Source organism: Psilocybe cubensis, chromosome 10 (genome assembly GCF_017499595.1).
Source record: "Psilocybe cubensis strain MGC-MH-2018 chromosome 10, whole genome shotgun sequence".
NCBI classification, from domain to species: domain Eukaryota; kingdom Fungi; phylum Basidiomycota; class Agaricomycetes; order Agaricales; family Agrocybaceae; genus Psilocybe; species Psilocybe cubensis.
The window spans coordinates 2,984,498-3,006,326 of record NC_063008.1 but is presented as its reverse complement, the minus strand read 5'-3'; the positions used below and the strand labels follow the sequence as shown (position 1 = coordinate 3,006,326).

Sequence of the window (21,829 nt, the reverse complement as noted above, 5' to 3'; positions counted from 1 at the left end):
ATGACAACAGCATGGACAAACAACTCGCCGCACGTTACTGGTAGGAAGGCGGCACGGCAGCAGCAACAGGCGTCGAGTGGAGGCGGCGGTGGCAGCAGCGGCCCGGGGTGGCGGTGCAATGACGTCGGGCAGGTAGCAAGGGAAAGCGTCGGGACGGCAAGCGCAAGCGTCGGGACGGCGAGCGCAGGCATCGGGACGGCGAGCGCAGGCGTCGGGAGACAGGCGGGAGGCCGGCCTCCACTCGCGCGTACGAATCGAGGCCGGCCTCTGGTGGCCTCGACGCATTTATTTTTAGACGGAGGCCGGCCTCCAGTGACCTCCATCAATTTGGAGGCCGGCCTCCAGTGGCCTCCATCAATTTGGAGGCCGGCCTCCAGTGGCCTCCATCAATTTGGAGGCCGGCCTCCAGTGGCCTCCATCAATTTGGAGGCCGGCCTCCATAAATTACACATTTAATTACGTAGCACCTCCGTATGTACAAAATAAAATATTTTGAAAGTGTATTTGGGGGTTTTTGGGGTCCAGGAATCCGAATCTGGCATCAGATTTCTGGAATTCTGAACAGGAGACCCAATGCAACGAAGGCCCCCCCTTCGGGGGGGAATAAGCTTAGCTTCCTCGCTTGCGATTTCCATCGTTGTTGTTATTTCCTGTGATGTGATATGCTCTTTGTCAGGGTTGAGCAGCCGAGTTCCGCGCAAGGGTGAAGAAATTCAGTTCTTTATTTCAATCTTGTGCTTGTCTTCTCCGTCCTGTATTGGTGTTTGCCCCATTTCTCATCGGTTACCTCTCGCTACCTCTTCCTCCATTATCTTAAGCTAGCAAAATGGTTTCTGCAATAAGAACATCATTTTTACTCTTGAAAAACACCACCTCCTATGTCACCCACAATATGCATTGTGTTCATGTCTCCTCCGTCTCTTTGTCCTTACAAAGATTGCAAGAGAGTGTTTTTTAGATCAATGTATGTTTTAATTTTCATATGCGCAATACAATCAATTATGGACCTATTCATCACCTGAACTCTCTTCGTCTGATGCGGAATTCTCGTCTTCATCGGATTTATCCTCGTCTGTTGTGGAATCATTTTCCATAGGATGATCTGTGTCCCTGAGTCTCACCAGCCAAGAGTTCAAATGACCGAGTTCTGACCCGGGAAGCATAGAGGGGCTGTATTTCTGCTCCAGAGTGTAAGCAAATGAATACTCGAAGAACAAAAAAAATATTGCGTACAGTCAGGAACTCCATAATAAGATTACAAAGGGGGGGTGGAAATATTGGTTGATCGTAATTGCCTTCGATGATTTCATGCCATATACAGCTCATCAACCTGATTGTGTTAAGGTTCTCTTCTGTTGGAAGCGCGTAAGACATCCACTGGAGCAATAGTTGGAACAACTGAGGTGCTGTCACTGTAACTTCATCTAACTGTTCATCCTCCCAACTGGCTAAGACGTTCGAATACGCGATGTTGTAGAGAGCTATCACAATCGCTTTAAGAAGGAAGGATGGAATATGGGGGTATATATCTGGGGGAAGAACGTGAAGATTCTCCGACGCAAACTCAAGGAAGTAGGTCAATCCGCTATACCTAAAACCATCAGCATGAATGCTATATTTGAAAACGTATTTGCCATCCGGACTGGGAGGCAGTATAGGAAAGTTTTCAAATACATTGTCAGACATGACTTCCGTGGCTGGCGCAGCGTAGAGATCAACGAGCACATGAAACTTGGCCTTTATAACAGCCTCCATTTCTCCGATTAGCGTGCAGTTGGTTTGCTCAATTACACTTCTATTAGAACCTGACTATGTTTAAATGAGCAACAACACAACCAAAGGCCCCCAGCTGGATGAATAATAAAGGCTTACTAATTGTCGGATGGTCCAGCGCAATGACATGAAGATGTATTGAGCATGATGAGAACTCCGTTCTGAAGGAAAATTTGGACTAGCTAGAACACGGAGTATTGTCATCATGTCTTCATTCTCCAGACGATCACGGTTACGGATGTCTGATATTTGTGGATTTAATATGAAGCATGTAAGATATACCATATGCCCAATGTCTGGGTCGTCCGTGTCAAAATTGTCACTAAACATCGTTCCGAGGATGGAAAGGATTTCCTCTTCCCATTCCAAAAGTAAATCAGTCTCCAGGTCAGTGTGGGTTTGATGTTCGGCAAAGTGTAGAACTATTTCAATCCCCCAATCACTATCACTGTCGAAGTATAGGGTAACCACTCCATTCATCTTTTGGAGATCAGGAACAATGGACTCTTCAGTCGTATATGAATATTTGCATAATGTTGCAATTCTGAATTGTAGACCGCGATCAATCCAAGTATCCGTAACCAGTTTACTGAAAAGTTTTTCATCCATGGCTGTGGTCTCAAGGACCTGTTGCGCTAATGTGACCAGCACCAGGTCAACCGAATTTCCAAGTGTTTTGAAAAGTTTCCTTCGACGCATAGGTAGCCCCATGCACTTCTTTAGGAAGTTTTTGAGCTTTTCGAGGATTAACACGGCATAATTGGCGTAGGGAACTTTGGGGTTTGTTTGAGACACAATGTCAAGTCCACCGAGTAAGGTTTCAAATTCTTGAATCAAGATCTTGGTGCCGTACTTGGTGGGGCGATTAAAGTACTTTGGCAGAAGTATGTGACCCATTGTATCTAGACACTGGCGATATTGCGATACACCAATACTGCAAAAAAAACGTCAACGACTGAAATTACTGTGTTGAAAATGAAATACATACTGTTTAAGTATTTGTTGAACAGCAGAGTCACCTTGCAGGAGACCTCTCAGGTGCCTTATAAACACACACCACACCGTGAACCCCGTGGAAAGCTTGTCAACCACGAAACGCCCGGATCTAGAATCATTCTCTATGAACTCCCTAAAAGAGAGGTGATGAAACCATAGCCAATTTTTTTTGTATGCCGGGGAACCAAAAATTGGTTCCAATTTCTGCAGAAGCGGTGGACTGTTGAATTGCGTTTTGGAAATCAAAGATCTCATTGACCTCAAAATTTGACGCAGCTCTGTTTGAGGAACATCAAAGATGTGCTCCATCACAGCCTCCGAAATTGAACAGTTCAACAGGATGGCGGAAATCACGCGTTTCAGAGGGTCCCAGCGTGGGTACGACGATAAAATGGCGGCATACAACCTATCCAAGTCGGAGAACGCAGATGCCTCATGAGGTCCTGCTTTAGTCAATAGGCGGAGCTGCTCAGAAGGAATACAATGATCGGACTCTCCAACAAATTTTATGACTGTGGATGCGTATATGTACTGCCCTGATGCGGACCAGACAAATCGGTCGATGATATGTTGTTCGGGCCATGGTTGAGGGATAGAGCGCATCACATCGATGTTCCTGTCGTAGATATTCTTAAATTCATCGCGTAGGTAAACAGTGATTCCGGCGTCAGCCTCATTGTCGTCTCGCAGGCAAAGGCGGGTAACTATAGGGCTGAAGCACCCGATCTCGAATATATCGGCAATCCAGTATTCTGGACGGCTGATAATAAAAAACCGTAGTGGAATGCGGTGTTGGATGATGGCGTTGGCAATGGTGGAGAGGATTGCGACTTGCATTTTAATCCCTCCAGAGCACTCGTCGAGACCATCAATGATGACTGCGGGATGATGACGGGGCCATTGGGATACCTTTCGGAGAGGTCTGATAAGCAGGTTATGAAGTTGAATCTGAATGGATTTGCTGGGGAGCGTAGGGTTCTCCTGCAAGACAGCGTTGAGTACCGCCCGGTATTCCGGGAAAATGGTTGCCAGCTCGTATGCAATGGTGGGAAATAATTTGTTCCCGTCTCCGCGCCCTGGAGCGCCCTTTGCAAAGAAAAAGGTGGAGCCGTACTTTTGACTCTCCAATTCGTCCTTCAGCTTTGACGCAACTGAGTGCCCAATTGCAGATTTTCCAGAACCAGCCGGGCCATTGAGCCAGAGGGCTTGTTTCTCAGGATTCGGGTCCTTGATCCACTTCAGGATAGTCTCGATGATCTTCTCCCGGGTGCCCGGATGGCATGTAGCGGGCGGATACCTTGCTGCAGAGTCAAATGATGCATCTTCAGCTATGTATTTCTCGAGGTTGGAAAGTGCTGGTTTCCTTCATTCAGACTGATTTTTGTGATGATATTCTGTCACTCACCGTCTTTCTGTACGCCGTAGTTGTTCTGAGTCTGACTAAATGACCCTCCAGTAATCAGCAGATTGCTTGCGTTAGCAAATTGATTCATGTCATCCAGAACGGTCTGTAAGGAGGAAGCGTTGGGGTACAGTGATAGTCAAGGGAGAGTAGTTATATGGCCAATCTATCTTACTCGTGTATTGATATATAACATGGTAAGCTATGCTATTCCATCATAGCCTTCGTTGAGAGCAGTGTACTATCGATGGTATTTTGATATGACAATGCTGTACAGGGGGGGTATATTTAAACTCACTCATTTCCGACCTGTTTGTCACCGGCATGGAGGTCATTTGAGTTAAGACCGGAGATATACTTCAAATAACACTCTTAATGACATTCCTGTTGCTGTGCAATAACTATTTTAATCCAGAGCAGTGTTTACCGCATGACCTCATGGGTGGTGCTAGATACTGGGATTTCCACAGCCATATCAGTGCCACTGGTGCGTCCTAGTGTCCTCTGAGAACCTAGATATCCGAGTTTACTCACAATTCAGAGACAGCGGTGTGTTCTTGCTGTTTTTTCGTATGGGGTTTTCATTAACCGGGTTTGAATTTCTAACGTTCAAACATATCACCGGGTATGATGACAAAGGCAAGACAAATACAGTGGTGAAGTGGACTGCGCAAATAATATACATACATGGTTTGATAACAGGATTATGCACAGCTAAACAATGAGAAGGCTATGCGACAGGTTCTGATGCATAGCCCAGAGTCTCACGAGGGTCAGCGCATGTGTGTGCGTGTGATCAAGGACAAATAGAACGTGCACTCAAAAGCGACCTGGATGAGGAGAGGTGTACAAAAACCATGACGCGGTAATAACCGTGACGGATATGAAATGAGATCAGAGGCAGGTATCCCAATATGTCGACTAGGAGCATGAAAGTTAAATAAAAGCAAGTTCAAAAGAGGATTGGATGAAATAAAAACCGTGTTTAAAGAGCGTAGCGCCCGTTTGACACACATGAACGTGCATCGCCATCGCTCATCCCACCTTCAACCGTACACTCCTGCACCTGCACACGCGCTAGCACGAGCTCACCATGCGCTGAGAGGTAGGCAGGAAGCGGTGACGTGTGCATGTAACGCCAATACATGGTATGTTGGGAGGTACAGCGCCCGTGCGAAGCGGTGATGCCTTAGAGGACATGAAATGGCAGGTGGTGGGTGATGGGTTGTGGGTTGCGGAGAGCCCAGAGATTGGTAACGTAAAAATGAAGAGGGTGGATGAGAGGCACAGTGTCATTCCAACGAAAATGATGTTGTGGGATGTGAAAGGAATATGAAATAAGGATGGGGGGATGGGGAGATGTTATGGAGAGAAAAGTAAGTCAATATTAGCGACATATGATAGCGACCTAGGAACTCACTAATTCGCGATCTATAGCTTATCCAATTTTCCTATACCCACACCAGTACCTGCATTCCCACTAAGCCGCGCTTCTCGACTCGAGAAACATCATCTTCCAAGTTAACTGAAAACTAAGCAACCATTAAAAACAAAAGAAAGACGGGGATTAGGCGGGAAATGAGATGTTTGTAACAGTGGTAGTTGGTGTACATAGTAGGGTTGCACACGACACACGTATACCACAGACTAGAAAACGAGGTTTAGGAGAACGTGGGGACAAGCTTTAACAACAACAGTGATGCGGAGCACGGGAGTTGGCCGGATTGGTATGGAAAAAGAAGGAACAGAGATAGAGATGGTGTTGGTGTGGGAAGCGGAGGCGGAAGGGGAAGTGGCAGACGAGGACGAAGACGAAGAGGTAAACACGTACCAGAAAACCCCCATGTAGATTTCTAGATCTGCAATCGGTAAGGTTCTCTCTGAAAATTGACCGGTAGTGTCACTCTCCCCGACCCCACACAACTCCCGCTCCCAAGCTGCCATGAAATCCGATGTCCACGCTGAATTCTGTCGAGATGTGATCGAAAAATATGTGCTTTTGAGCGCTTCTGTTGAGAACACCCGAGGGAGGACGAGGGAGGAGTGCGCTGTGTTCTAGTCGAAGGTCCTATGTGAAGAAGCGGGATGCATCGAGGATGGTGCATAGGCACGGATGTCAATGGTTGGAGCGGCAAGGGTGGTGTTCATTATCAGCAGGGTAACAATGGAACTAGGTACTACAGCGCACCGTGAATTGATCTGAGAGCAACCAGTGCTGTCAACGCCGTATCCAATCCTGGAACCATTGCTGTACAAAAGTGTTCTTGCCGCACCCTTGTTCAACCAGCTGATGACGGAGAGAGCAGAAAGGCTGAGGGAAAGAGCGTGTGAGAAAAGTGAACTTTGTGTTGGGTATCGACACCTACAATAACGCAGAATAAAAGTTTTGGAGCGGACGCGGGCTTAGTTGACAAAGGTACATCGGGGAGGGCGCGGCAGAGAGCGAGGAGGAGACGGGGAAAGATGAAGAGGTAGAACACGAGTTCGTGGAACTCCGGCCGATGATAGCCTGCTAACTGTGATGGTTCCTCTTGGCGATTCTTGCTTGAAGAATGTATGCAGTATCGGTTCAAGAATGAGGATGAGCTCTGACACGGATTAAGCGTACAGTTGAAATGTTCTGTCGGGATAAAAGAGAGTGAGCCGGAAAACATGGAAGGGTGCGCTCAATTGAACAGACGAATTCACTCCTCCCCCTGAGTTCAGCCCACATTTGCCGCGTCATTGACATGAACGCTCGTACATATCAACCCAACATCTTGTATACCAAGATCTATGTAGAAGTAATAATATGCATCATCTTCTTTGTTCTCACTCTCACATGTTGTCCCTTGGCTTACGTTGTCCACGATTTTTATCTTCAAGGCCTCATGCCCGCTATCTATACCGGTTATCATTTGCCTGCGGGGTCTAATGAATGAGTAATCTTTGGAGAAGCGCGCACCACCCACATATTTATGTTTTGTGCCTGGCACTATAAATATAGGTGCCAAGTACACTGATACAGCGGAACGTGGCAGTGTCCAAGTACTTCTACACTTGTATGGCGGAACAATATATCGACCAAGTACTCCTGTACTTGCATAGCGGAACATGGCATCATTCTCCAGTGTTGACATCATGTATGCACACTAGACGCATCGATTTAGGGGCCGACTTGAAAACCTCTCCGAGGTACAGAGCCATGTACTTACAATGTCGTCCATCTTGCATTGCTCTCGCATTGATAGACAGTGCACCTGCATTTCCCCATTCCTGTTATCTCATCACATGTTCTTGTATAGATCATGATTATAAAAGAGAGTAGAAAACATACAGAGACATCACATTCCAAATAATTTCTTCAATTTCTTTGCTGACTCCGATGTTGTTCGTTGGATCTATTGTGGGTTTTTCCCTCGCTCTAACCTTCCAGGTGCCTTCTACAGCCACATATATACTGGCTTCTACTCACAACGTAACTGTTTCTAGCTCATCACCGTATCTCTTTTACTTCTCGGCGCTTATTTTCTAAGCCCCATCGCCCTTCGTCGTCTTGTAAGGGACAAAGATGGCAATACCATCCCTCCCGGACCCCCAACACGATACGCCTACCTACGCAAATACTCCGAGCGCGCACTGGACAGCTGGGCAAAGCAATACGGAGACCTCTTCTCTATTTGGATGGGCAATCAACTATTTGTAGTCATCTCCGACCCGCAAGTCGCCAAAGATCTGCTCGTCACCAACGGAGCGATATTTTCCAGCCGGAAGCGATACTTCTTGAAAAGTCAAGTTATTCTAAGAGGTCGTGCTATTACGGGCTCTCCGTATGGGGAGAAGTGGAGGCAGCATCGGCGGCTTGCTTCTCAGGCCCTGAGTCCGAAGTCCATGGAGGACCATGCAGATATCATGGACTACGAGGCTCATATGCTAATAAAGGCTCTATATGAGCAAAGCGAGCGAGGAACAACCCCATTAAGCCCCGCACAAGCTTCTGTAAGATACGCACTGAAGTTTGTGGTCACATCACTATTCTAAATCAATGAAACTGACGGGTTTATGTTAGCAACATGCTGATGCTTTCCTTTGGGATGCGAACTACGTCAATTGAAGATCCTTTGATCGCAAAAGCGATGAAATTGAACATGGAATTCATGGAACTTAGTGGTGTGTGATATCCCAAGAATACTTAAGCGCCCAATCTCACAGCAAGCATAGGACCGTGGGCAAATGCAATCGACTTCTTTACAATTCTTCAGTATATCCCAACTTCGAAAAAGAAAAGGGGACATCAGCTATACGCCGACATCATTGACACCTACGGCTCAATGATTCTCCAGTTCAAGGACAAGATGCTCGCCGGCGAGGATGTTCCCGATTGCTTGATCAAAACTCTTCTGGAAAATCAAGAGACGGAGAAGCTTGACTGGGAAGACATCTGCATGCTATCAGCTGTCTTCACACTGGGAGGAGTACATTCGGTTCGTTGAATAAGTTGTTGTAGTCAAGCTTGCCCTCTAACGTCGATGCTCTACAGGTATCTGTAATGATCCAATGGTTCATTGCAACTATGATTTCTCATCCTGATATCTGTGTAAAAGCTCAACAAGAGCTGGACAGAGTCATTGGACGTGATCGCTGGCCCACCATCGAGGACGAGTTCAACCTCCCATACGTTCGAGCTATAATCAAAGAGGTCATCTTCATATTTCTCCGTGTATCGAAGCCATTCTGACAAAAGACTCATATCACCAGTTGGAACGCGTACACGCACCATTCTGGAATGCAACCCCCCATTTCACAACCGAAGATTTCGCTTATAAGGGGAACTATATACCCAAAGACACCGTCGTGATACTCAACTGCTATACCATTCATCACAACGAGACAAGATACCCTGATCCGTGAGTTCTTCTACATTATTCATGCACCACATAGATCCTGATCCTGACTACTCTCTACAGCTTTTCGTTCAATCCCGAGCGATATCTCAATGACGGTCTCAGTAGCAACGAATCCTCAAAACTCTCCGATCCCATGGCTCGTGATCATTGGACATTCGGCGCTGGGTGAGCAAATAGACTCCAAGTCCTCCTTGAACACTGGCTCATGTGTGATATATAAATATATATATATTAGAAGAAGAATATGCCCCGGGATTCAAACGGCGGAACGCGAGCTATGGTTGGTTTGCTCGCGATTACTCTGGTCATTCAACTTCAATTCCATTCAAAACGAACCAATCAGTCTGGATGAATATGAAGGATTCTCTGGTCGTACTCCAAAGGCATTCAGAGTGGAGCTGACTCCTCGCTTTGAAGGCGTTGCAAACATTTTAGACAGTGCCGAAGACGTTCCTGTATACCTCTGATTCTTCTCTTTATTTTCAGTCCTTCTCCTCCTTCTATACTATTGTTTTTCATTCTACATCTCTATATCATCCATTATAATTTATATATATATAATTTGCCATTGTACCATACTTTGCTAATATCGACCTATTTATCCTTTCCCTACATCCGTCTGCACTGCCGGCGACGACTACTGTAAGTTAAACAAACAGCCATTGTTTTACATGTTTTATGTATGTTCAGCTGTAAGTTCGACATACATCATGACTTACACTCAAATAATTTCCATAAAAGGCGATTATTTTTGAGTGTAAGTAGACTGTATGTTGAACTTACAGCTGAACTTACATAAAACATGTAAAACAATGGCTGTTTGTTCAACTTACAGCAGTCATCGCCCGCAGTGCTGGCTGTTCTCAGCACCACAAGACACTGTCCAAGATATTGACCGACCGTGTTTGTAACCCTCAGCACCGTCAACACTATTAAATTCCCGCATACCTCATCCCAGTGCAGTTCCTCAAACATCTCCTTTCATACAAATCCATGTCGTCGCATTGCTTGAACCTCACCATTGAGCCTACAGGCTGACAGAACGACAAAGTGATGTGGACGTTGGCAGCGTCGGGAGTACCTTCGGCGGGAATTCCGATCAGGGATGACCCACCTCGTCCCTTCCAACACTACCACAGCACAGCACACCTCAACGCATCCTCTTTCATTGCGGAAAGCTTCATTACGACTGCCATATACTGTGTGAGTTCTTCTCCAAGCCCAACTGGACTCACCGCCCTACAAATTCTAGAAGGGAATACTGATATGTGTGAGTGCTGTTCCGCGCTCAGCGTCCTCAGCCGTTGACATTGTAGTTACTCTGGCCACCACCGGTTCGAGGGGGTACCGTTTGATGGAGAGATAAATCGGCGTCCAGTGTCCAGAATTGGTCCCAGTCGTGTCACATACCTGCGCAGTTCCAAAGTACAGAGCAGATCCGAGTCAGCGAGGTGGTGCGATGGGATGGACTTGTCGCTCACTGCTGGCCGGGTGCTAGGTACGCATTCTCACCACATACACATCCTAGGCGAGTGAGATGTAACAGCACATCTGAGTGTATGCACAGTAAGTCTTGCTAACATTTTAAAGGGCCTGAAGGAAATATGACTTGAGCGAATTGGTGGTAGCTCCACAACATAGAAAACCTGAAAATAGACGGTTTACATCCAGATATGTGTCTCAAATGTGCATATATACACGTCTGATAGGTTTCTAACCACAGCAATGCAAAAAACGGAAAGAGAAATACAGAAGAGTACCCAAATGCGCAGCCTGAGCATCTCCAAAGTCGAACCACTAGAAGCAATAGCGTATGATATCCCAGACATTGTAAACAGTCTCCAGTAAATCCGTTTGAGGGACGCAGCTATGGCGTTCCCGCTGTCTAGAGGAGTTTGGACTATGCAAATATGGAATTGGACCTGTGGACCAGAGGAATCATTTCCATCACCGGTTTAAAGCTGCAAGTCATTTATCCCAACAAAACAATAGAATATGTTCCCGTAATCATCATGAGCATAACACAGCCGTGTTTTTATTTTAGCTATAAGAGACAGATTTTTCCAGTAGAACACAATCCCACAGACAACAGGATTGATCACGTCAACCTTAGAATTGTCAACGCCAGTGATACAATATCTGGAATGCTCAACCTGCATCCCAAGAAGTAGAATGACTGTTATACATGAATGATACATCACTTCAGAAGCTCACGCTGCCTAGGTAATGCGTCAGATTTTTTGACGGGCGTAAGCATGTCTTCTGGCGTGCTGTGAATGTTGACTCCACAGTAACAGGATCAGCATCATTTTGTTCGTTGCGTGAGAACAAGGATATCTCTACATATACTCTTAACATATAGCTCGAACATCATTAAGTAGCACCCATGGATCCCCTCAGTTCCGACTTCCCATACAAGATCGAAGAAAATGTGATTGGGATCACTCAGTTAAACACGATAATGTTGCAGAGTCTTTTGACAGGTGATTAGACGTGATATGTTATGAACGCATAGATCAATTGTCCACGAGCATTGGATTATCAGGGGTCTACACAGTCGTATATGGAGCAACTGCATATCTCTACTGTATGTGTTTCTGGACTTTCATGTAGACTGTACATAGGCGCTGAAGGCAAATTTTCGATATTGTCAGTATCTAAAAGGCCACAAACCGTGGCTCATCGTGCGGTGTTGGCTGCGGTTACAGTACTTTACGTGTTTTCATTCTTCAATCTTGTTGTTCAGTGGATTGGAATTGACCATAACATCATCACGAGTGGAGAGACGCAGAATTCCATATTCCAAGCGTCATTGACGATTCCTCAATGGACTCGCGTGGGTCTTGGGCTGATATCTAATATCTCAATTGTGGTTGCGGATATGTTACTTGTTCGTATATCTGTCATCCATTACAAATAAAACTTATTTGCACATTAACAGGTTTGGAGATGCTATGGAATGTGGGGGAACTCATGGAAAGTAATTACGGTCGTTGTTGCGCTGTTGGTTATAGAATCAGGTATAACTTATCAACTTTCAAGATTCCATTTGACTAGCTGATCAGTATATATTCCGATTGCCAGCCCTCTCCATCACAGACCTTGTATTTCTCTGGATGACACCAGAAATCAATACAGCACAGGGCCAAGCTCGAATAAACTATATTGCGGGCGCAACACTTCTTTCCTCCCTGTGTACAACTTTGTACGCAACCATCCTTATCGGATACAAAATATACAGCTCCACGCGTGATATCTCCCGCTCACGAAACCGATACATGCGCATCCTCACTATAGTTATCGAAACATCCGCGATATACTCGATTATTCTCATAGTCGTTGCCCTTTGTTCAGTGGTTCCTCAGCTAAGCGACGTAACATCCCCTTTGATTGCGTTGGAAACCTATGCCACTGTCGCTGAAAATGTTCTGGTGAGTTATCCTGAGCGTTTAATCGTGATATTAGTGGTTTAACATTGGTTGGTGATGTTTCAGGGGATTGTTCCAACTGCCATGGTCCTTCGATTGGTGCTTGCAAGCCATCGTGCTAACATGTCCTCACATGCCTCGCTGAACCAAATTAATGATGCTGCATCTGGCTGACATTGGCCCATGGCTAAAAGGTGTTCATAATCTCCAACGTTGTATATATATATTCTTGGAAAATGTTTTCACAGTCAGCCACATTTGTTAGAAAATGACTGTATTGATGCGATGGAGAAAGACCCAAACCCGGTCTGGATTACCCTCTGGCTCTACGCCGTCTCCATCTCTAATCTCGTCAAGCACACCAAGCCCACCTCGCTGGCAAGGATGAAAATACCCACGTGTTCCTCATCAGATCCCCTGCCTCACGCCGCGTAACCTAGTATCAGCATCGCACGGACATTATGTGGTGTTAAGCAAGATACGATTGCGAGGCCATGGAAGAAGCAGATGTGTACCTGCAAGCAAGCCACACGCTTTGCCGTCTTTGCACTCTCTCCTCCTTTTTTTTCTTTCTGCACCCGTTTTGCCAAATATATCTTTAAAAAATAAATTGAGACGACGTTCTAATTCAATCGCGAGTCTGGAATCGCGTGAACGCGGGGAGATGACCTGAGCTTTCGATGAGAATCCATTAGTGTATTGTGCAGGAGGAGAGGGAGCTTATTTTTAGTGTACGGTTCACCTCTCACCTCTTCTTCGCCACCTTCCCACAGTACTGACGCACAGATGAAACCGACGCCGTGGAAACTACACCGACCTATACCTGAATCGCGGTGGTGTGCATAGCACGTAGTTGGTATGCTTCTTACGTCTTTCCATATATCCTCTCTTAGATGCGTCCAGTGCGGTGTGAAGTGTCGCTTATTACTACCTTGCATGATCCAACGCGTTCTCCCATGCACCTGTACTTGTTCCTGCGTGTCTTCCTCTATCTGGGCATGTCGTCTGCTTCCCCCCACGTCTTTATGACCGATTACGACATATCTTCGCCTCGTTTTCCGCCATCTCCAACGTGTACTTGCCCTACACGACTATCATTCCCCATCCCATTTCGTCATCGAAAACTCACCAAACTCATTCGTGTGGTGCCTGAGGGTGCCTGATAGGGAAGGGGAAGGACGGTAAGCCAGACAAAAAGCAGGGGCTGGTGTCAATTTTCCCAAACCATGAGCAGAGTATACCTATCTAGCATCTAGCGTAATCAGGGCCACATATGGATTTTGATGGACATTCTGGTTCTGGATAGACGAGGAAGAGAACACATGGACGGGCTGAAGGTTTACCGATCATAGGTGTGGGTATATTATCTGCCATGTTATCTGCCCGGCATAATCCGAGCTTACTCTTTTCACACTTTTCACCATAAAACTTTGGATGAACTGCAATGAAAAAAATGCATTCAAGTATGTAAAGAAGGTGTATACACATATGTGCCTTTAAAATTTGAGTAAGTGCTGTCGAATCAGTAGAATACGTATGGATGTTATCTGCCACCCCCAATGTTATCTGCCAGCCGAGGTGCCGCAACACAGCCACATTTGCGCATTTCTGTATTCAATTCACGCTCGACGGGCATCCTGGTTTGATTTTTTGAGGCTCTTTGAGAGATATTCTAGATCACATATAAAGTAAATAATGCCCAGATAAAAAATATCAGACAAATTTAGAGTACAGACAAAGTAAAAGGTACATGTTTACATGGACCATTTCTCGGACGCGCGTCAGCGCGAAATCTTTGAAAATTTGCCTCTCGTTTCACACGGTATTTTACAAAATTTATGTTTGTAACAAATCCATACATATTCTCGAGTAATTTCAAGTAATTTCTCTTCAAAATTTTGACAAAAATAAAGCATCGTGAGTCTCTCTCTTTTTCTCTCCATTTTTTGGTCATTTCCTGTTTGGGACACCCACTCCTATGAACGGAAAACCGCTGAAGGTTTACCGATCATAGGTGTGGGTATATTATCTGCCATGTTATCTGCCCGGCATAATCCGAGCTTACTCTTTTCACACTTTTCACCATAAAACTTTGGATGAACTGCAATGAAAAAAATGCATTCAAGTATGTAAAGAAGGTGTATACACATATGTGCCTTTAAAATTTGAGTAAGTGCTGTCGAATCAGTAGAATACGTATGGATGTTATCTGCCACCCCCAATGTTATCTGCCAGCCGAGGTGCCGCAACACAGCCACATTTGCGCATTTCTGTATTCAATTCACGCTCGACGGGCATCCTGGTTTGATTTTTTGAGGCTCTTTGAGAGATATTCTAGATCACATATAAAGTAAATAATGCCCAGATAAAAAATATCAGACAAATTTAGAGTACAGACAAAGTAAAAGGTACATGTTTACATGGACCATTTCTCGGACGCGCGTCAGCGCGAAATCTTTGAAAATTTGCCTCTCGTTTCACACGGTATTTTACAAAATTTATGTTTGTAACAAATCCATACATATTCTCGAGTAATTTCAAGTAATTTCTCTTCAAAATTTTGACAAAAATAAAGCATCGTGAGTCTCTCTCTTTTTCTCTCCATTTTTTGGTCATTTCCTGTTTGGGACACCCACTCCTATGAACGGAAAACCGGGCTGAAAGCTTCTGTGCTGAGTGCTCTGCAGCGGAGTTTGAATGTCCCTGACAACAGCAAGGACAAACAACCCGATACTTGTCATCGTCTTCCACCACCATCGCGTCCCTCAACCACTCAATGGCAGCAAAAACATTACATGACTCGAGAAATACGTTACTGTGGAGATGGGACGCGAGATGGAAATGTTGCGGAATAGAGGAGGAGGACGACGACGAGGAACGTCCAGGTGAGTGGTTTGTTCGCTGGGTGCTGCGGTTATCTCAGTGCTGCTGCTGCCTATCTCACTTCTTCCCCACAACCCTCGCAACTACCCTGATCCTATCCCCTCAACCCTGCCTTCACGAAATACACCCCCTTCCCATTTATACGCCCAAGTACCCGGCGTTGTTTTCTAAGCTTGATGCAGCACCGTACAGGGTCTATTCCAGCAGATTCTAATACATGTTGATGGTCCTCGGAGTGACTGTAAGCAGGGGGATAGGTGTTGTGGATATGAAGGAGGTGTCACCATGTGAAATGGGATGCGGAACGTGCAGAGAGAGGGACCGATACTCAATCCCGGATGTTGTTCTCGCTCGCCACTCTCCGGGCCCTGTTACTTTTGCTCGTTTTGGTGCTGCTTCTTGTTCTGTGTTTTTGCTACCTTGGCTAGCACCAAGCCTTGACCATCATTGTCAAGCATGCTGTATACCGTTGTCTGTCTCCTCGCTCGCACTACAAGTCAATGCGAATGATGAGGAAGGAGTTTTAACCGACCGTTTGCCTGGCTCTGAACTCTGATGTCCATTGCCACGTCCATCGCCACCTATCTATCCCCGTCCCCTGTCCCATTTCTATCCTCTTACGCCACCTCAAATACACTACGTGCTGTTAGATAAGGATATAACCGCGATGACGAGATACGACCGTACCCCCATCTCACTCTATATCAAAATCACTGAACGTTCTTTATGTTTTTGCATCTTCATTCTTTCCTTTCCTTTTCATTGCGCATATATCAGTGCACACCGGCCAAATCGTACGCTGACTAGTAAAATCAAGGGTTCTTTGGGGCGACGTAAAGGAGGGGTGATGGTGCAGCATATTGGCCGGTCTGCAGTGTACAATATGTGCTTATGCAAAGCAGAACATATGAGCGAGCGAAAAGTATAGCACTAGAAGGCGCAGGAAAGGCGGGAGGTCCAGCGTCTCAGACGTGGTCCAGGTTGTGAGGATTTGCGAGTTTGGAAAGGGTTTGATAATAGCGAGACCCTGTACGCGTATGTGGTTGGTTCCAAAGCGCCCATGTGCATTTCAGATGTGCATATGTGCATACTCAAACCTCACAAAAGTTATGGGGCATACGAGCAATTGATCACTTAAGAGATAGGACGTGCAAGTAGACGGGCGTTGTACAGTGGGCGACCCTCGGAGAGTACATGATTCACATTGCGATTGGCATGGATGGTTTCAAGAGACATGCGCTGATGGCAGATGCGTCAATGAACTCCATGAAGGAACACGAAGCTTGGAGCAGAATTAGGTAGATAGATGTGATAGGATGTTCGCAGACTTGTTAGATGTCGGGCCGACTTGAAGATGAGGTCAGCGGTGAGAAATCTGAATGGATCTATGCGAGGGTTGGTAATTCTTCGTTGTACGCGTCGTGGTTGGGAAGCCAGTGGAAATGATGTCGAGGAAAGCTAACGGGATAAGTCAGTTCAAGTGGAAAGTGAAATGTGAACAAATTATGAAGAGCGTGTTCGGCATATCAGTTTCGCAATCAAATTCTTGACAGCCATACCACTACACACATAACCTCGCGGTGAGTGGGTTCCGAGAGGCGGTAAGGATATTTGAATCAAGTGCATCCGAAATTCAAATAATGATAACGCACCTGATGTGGCAGCTACACATTCCATTGCACATCAATATCATGAATTGCGATATTTTCTGCTTTGCGGAGACGTAAATAACAAAGAAGCATCGTGTAATGTTCAGCTGGTGATATCGTTGTTGAAGATAGTTATCTACATTGTACATTGACACTGGAAAATATATGTCTCCGTTGTTTGACAGAGTGTGTCCGTAACAATTGCGGGCAGGTATGCCCTATAGGTGATTAGGACTAATGGGAACAACTACTTCCCCATTAGCTATTTTTGAACTGATCGATGTCTAAAGACGGACACTTCGCATTTTCAACGGATAATTGTGTCATACTATAATTACCGTACAGTGAGGCATTATAAAAGGTGGGGCACAATGACATTACAATGACCAGCGATTTGGTGACTTTAGAAACATCCAACCCATTTATACTCGCCGCTTCAGCCAACAACAACAACTCAACAATGAAGTTCTCCATTTTTGCCGCTTTCCTGTCTCTGGCTGGCTTTGCATCTGCTTCCAGTATTGCAAGTCGTCAGAACTGCCCAGAGGCCACGCGTTTCGGTGTCGTTATTGTTAACCCAACCACAGTCAAACCGGGTGATGTAAGGTTTCTACAAGATGCGTTGAAACGTAGTTGACATATGACTAAATTTATTTGAAAAATAGACGATCAACATTTCTGTTGACTTTACCTGCGGGGTGAAGACTTTTGGGATCATTCCGTCGTTTTTGGATTTTACGATTGAGGTTTCATCCGATGCCAATAACGGATTCGAGCAGCCTATTGTTCTGGCTCGACGTACCATCCCCGCAGGAGCCCTTTCTGATTCATTCACAACTACGGTGAGTATATCTCAGTGCTAGTTTTGTGAATGAGCGTTGATTATTGTGTTATTGTTGCTAGATACCTCATGGATTTTATGTTGCTAATGCACCATATAACATTGTTTTGACCAACATTTACAACATTGACGGAACCGATGGAAGTCCCGTTCTTGTGGAGGGTGGCGTCCTCCATTTTATTGACATCGATGTTTAATGAGTAGGAGTACATTCTGGAAATACTGCTTCACCGCGTCTTCCAGTTCCCTGCCACATGTTTGGCATACCGCTCCGTGAACTTCATAGTTGAAATTACCTACGGGGACGGTAATGTCAAGATGTAACCTGTCAGCGCCAGTAAAAAGACACTCGATGGGACTTGAATTAGAAACCCTCATCTGCAACGATGCATGAATAACGCTCGTACGGTACATTAGAAAATAAAAACCTGGTCCCGAAACAATTTTGCAGGACACACCGGTCACTTATCAGGCCTCCATTAGAAGTTCCTAGTCTTATACTGAGCTAGAAATACTGATATTATTCGACTCAAGCAAAAATCAAGTTCTCCAAGTTGAACTCGCCGCGCCCCTGAATTGTGTTCCCGGTTCTTCCCGGCCGACCTGTGACGGGGCGTGAGAAGTCACGAGTCCCGGCACACGAGAAACCTCAAAAAGACTGGATAAAAGTGTCTATTCAAGGCCTGTCCTTCTACCTACTCTACCTGCTCCTTATATACCCTACTGTACTACCTACGTCATAGATAAAGGAGCAAGAAGAATATCAAATACGAAACTTGTAGAAAACGATAGAAAACTGTGACGCACCGGCATGTCCATGCCGGATCTGCTCGGCATTCCTGATTAGGATGCCGCCGTCACACGACCGCAACACTCAAACAAATAACCGCAACTTCTCTTTCTTTTTTTGCCACCGATTCTTTCAATTGTGTTCCATTATGTCACTCAAGCTCAAGAACAGGCATTCGATCACCATTGAAAGGAAACATTGAAATGTGGAGGGAATTGGAGGCAGTGGGTTGGGTGGAGTGTTGGTTGTGCAGTGTCCAACCATTATGGGACGCGCATGTGTGCGTGTGCAGCAAAGGGTGCAAAAGTAAGCCATTTGATCCCTTCTCTCAGTTATTTACCGCCCTGAACATTGTTAGAGCCGATGTCTACCTCTTGCCATGACACAATGTGAATGGAACTGGAGAAAGCGGATTGCTTGCAGCCTCTTGCAGCGTCTAACGGTGATGTGTGCGTGCAGCGTGGAGGTCAGGTAGAGAGGAGGGAGGTATACCTAAGTATGCAAGTTATTTCAAGCACTTTAAACACCTTTCCATCATTTTCCACATCATCTACCTCCTAATACAAACGCGCGCCTAAAGGATTATCATCTTGCTTCCCAGCCTGCCAAATCACCGCTATTTCACGTAACCCAACATTCCTAGATTCATCAAAGCTGGAGATGAAGACATCACATCCTACACCTGCCCACCTGAAGCGTGCATACGACGTGTTTACCTGCTTTGAAGGAACAAGGTTTGAATCAACCTTTTCTGGGTCGCATAGAAGGTTTTACAGAATTTTTTTTGCCGGTGTGAGAGTATCGTCTGTGGAGATCATCCGCCATGCTTGCTCCCATTTTCCCAGCTAAATATATGTGAGTATGTGTAAACCTGTTTCAGCCACACAATTCAACTGCCCTGGATCTGATGTATGGCTGTCCGTTTGCACATTTAATACCAATCATTAAACTTTTTGTCCCATATTTAGAAGTCTTGGACTAAGTCTTCCAATAACTATATCTTATGGTGTCCGAAGATCGAGAAAAGGCTTCCAATCATAAAGATCTCATATCCACACATTTGTATATTGCAACCTTAGGTACAACTTTGAGTACCATACATATAGTTTTGGAGCCCACATATATATATATATATTAGAATCCCTTACATAGGAAACCCATGCCGTTTCATACATTTTTTGCTCCCCCACATATATCTACTGGTTCCGGCAATCTTAGATTTTACCTGTCGTCGTCCCGAAGAAATACAGGTGATTTTCGACATTCGTTCCTGCCGTGGCAAGCTTGCCTTCGTGCGAATTCGGCATATCTCGGCAATCAGCCAGACGAATCACAGCACATTGCTGGTTTTTCACCTTGACACAGGCAGAGGCAGAGTAAGCACTGACACAGTTTCAAATACTAACCGATTGTGAATGCTATAATGTAAGCTAAATACAGCATTATTGAGTGTTTTTTCTGAGCCAAGCGCTGTGATAACAGCCAGTAGCAGATATGTTAAGTTTGGTTAAGGTTAAATACACCTGAAGTTGAAGTTATAGGTGGTCAATCTACTCAGGGTCAGCTATACGCACAGGTTTTGTGTTTCATCATCAAACTCGAAATTTTTAATGCACATCTGAACTTAAAGTATTCCCCTAGCTGCTTCAGGAGTAGCTATCCACCCCAAAGCGGGGTACAAATATAATTCCCACACGGATTCGGCAGTGCCGGCACGCAGGGTATTAGTCATCTCGACAACTCTATGTCTTTGGAAAAAATGTTAGATATATGGGGAGGGGATTACAAAGTATGGTACGGGATGTCATATATAGGGGTGAGATGTATATATGTATGTACCATTCATTAAAGTTGAAGATTCTGTAAATACAATTATCGGGATGATTTCCTCTATGCTCGGAAACTAGCTCTCTATGAGTGGGACATTAATATATATAGTGGGGATCGTATAAAACTGTTCTCTATATGTATGGGACAAAAAGTTTAATGATTGGTATTAAATGTGCAAACGGACTATGGCTGTCCGTTTGCACATTTAATACCAATCTATAAACTTTTCTTCCCATACATATAAGTTGTAATTTTGATTGAACTCAACTACATACCTTGGTGTCCTGGTTATAGAGAAATGGTTTCCGAGCATAGAAGAAATTATCCGGATCATTGTCTTTGCATGCCCTTCAGTTTGAATGGGAGCTGCACACATAAGAGTATGCTACCCGTACATAAAAAACTCAGTACCATAGTCTGTGGCCCTCTCCTCATGTATCTTAATTTTTGTCCGAAGATATAGAGTTGTCCAGAAGAACATTATGCGTGCCGTCCGTGCCGTAGAGGCGTGGGAACTCGACTTTCGTCCCGCTTTGCAGTGGATTGCCACTTGTGAAGACAGTAGGATGGTCGTTACAAGATTATACAATTCATTAGGAGCATTGTTTTATACATTAAAATAACATAAGACTACATATAGGCTATTCCAATGCAATTTTCTGTCTTCAACCTCAACGTTAGGCCTTTTTAAGCCTTAGCACGCCGTCTGGGAGTGGCCAAAGCACTCGTATCACATTATAAAAACAATCTACTTATGCAATCAGCACTCACAGGAGGATATTTACTGCTTGTATAAATGTGAATTTTTTGAAATGTTCAATCAGCGTGTGTTGACAGGCATACAGGCAATGAACCGTAATTTGTGTCCTTATTTGCCGAGATTTGCCGATTCTCACGATGTCTAGGCATGCACGGCATAGACAGAATGCCGAAAAATGACTGTATATCTTCGGGGTGAAGAAAGGTAAGAATAATCATACGAGGAACCTTCAGATATAAGTGAGGGAACAAAATATGTATAAAAGGGAGTGTTTGCTCTATGTAAGGGATTGTGATTTGTATATGTGGGCACCAAAACTATATGTATGGTACTGAAAATTGTATCCAAGGGTGCAACCTATGAATGTATGGATACTGGATTTATATGTTTGGAAATCATCTTTCTCTATACTGGACACCAGATTATGTATATGGAATTGTGCATAATTGCGACTTCTATGTATGGGAAAAAAAGTTTATAGATTGGTATTAAATGTGCAAACGGACAGCCATAACGGACAGCCATATCCGCGTCCGTCGGTGTCGATCCACTTATCATCGCCAACGGTCCAATGAACTTTGATCCAGCCAT

At 44.9% G+C, this 21,829-nt stretch overlaps 4 protein-coding genes across 4 annotated transcripts; 3 read left to right on the top strand and 1 right to left on the bottom strand.

Annotated features, from left to right (window-relative positions):
- Positions 1 to 1,007: 1,007 nt before the first annotated feature.
- JR316_0011174 (uncharacterized protein) lies at positions 1,008 to 4,262 on the bottom strand (the record flags this gene model as incomplete). The annotated part of the gene is made up of 5 exons (XM_047896835.1): positions 1,008 to 1,178; positions 1,234 to 1,809; positions 1,873 to 2,707; positions 2,762 to 4,124; positions 4,175 to 4,262. 5 exons carry the CDS (start codon positions 4,260 to 4,262, stop codon positions 1,008 to 1,010), a joined length of 3,033 nt encoding a protein of 1,010 aa, XP_047744880.1.
- A 3,273-nt stretch (positions 4,263 to 7,535) lies between these two features.
- On the top strand, positions 7,536 to 9,524 carry JR316_0011173 (Cytochrome P450 monooxygenase verL; the record flags this gene model as incomplete). Its single annotated transcript, XM_047896834.1, has 8 exons — positions 7,536 to 7,556; positions 7,643 to 8,166; positions 8,220 to 8,320; positions 8,372 to 8,634; positions 8,691 to 8,849; positions 8,909 to 9,057; positions 9,118 to 9,222; positions 9,293 to 9,524. 8 exons carry the CDS (start codon positions 7,536 to 7,538, stop codon positions 9,522 to 9,524), a joined length of 1,554 nt encoding a protein of 517 aa, XP_047744879.1.
- A 1,919-nt stretch (positions 9,525 to 11,443) lies between these two features.
- On the top strand, positions 11,444 to 12,659 carry JR316_0011172 (uncharacterized protein; the record flags this gene model as incomplete). The annotated part of the gene is made up of 6 exons (XM_047896833.1): positions 11,444 to 11,540; positions 11,603 to 11,644; positions 11,712 to 11,947; positions 11,999 to 12,077; positions 12,142 to 12,488; positions 12,552 to 12,659. The coding sequence occupies 6 exons, from the start codon at positions 11,444 to 11,446 to the stop codon at positions 12,657 to 12,659; spliced, it is 909 nt and encodes a 302-aa protein (XP_047744878.1).
- Positions 12,660 to 17,477: 4,818 nt separating this feature from the next.
- On the top strand, positions 17,478 to 18,055 carry JR316_0011171 (uncharacterized protein; the record flags this gene model as incomplete). The annotated part of the gene is made up of 3 exons (XM_047896832.1): positions 17,478 to 17,618; positions 17,683 to 17,859; positions 17,921 to 18,055. 3 exons carry the CDS (start codon positions 17,478 to 17,480, stop codon positions 18,053 to 18,055), a joined length of 453 nt encoding a protein of 150 aa, XP_047744877.1.
- Positions 18,056 to 21,829: the final 3,774 nt, after the last annotated feature.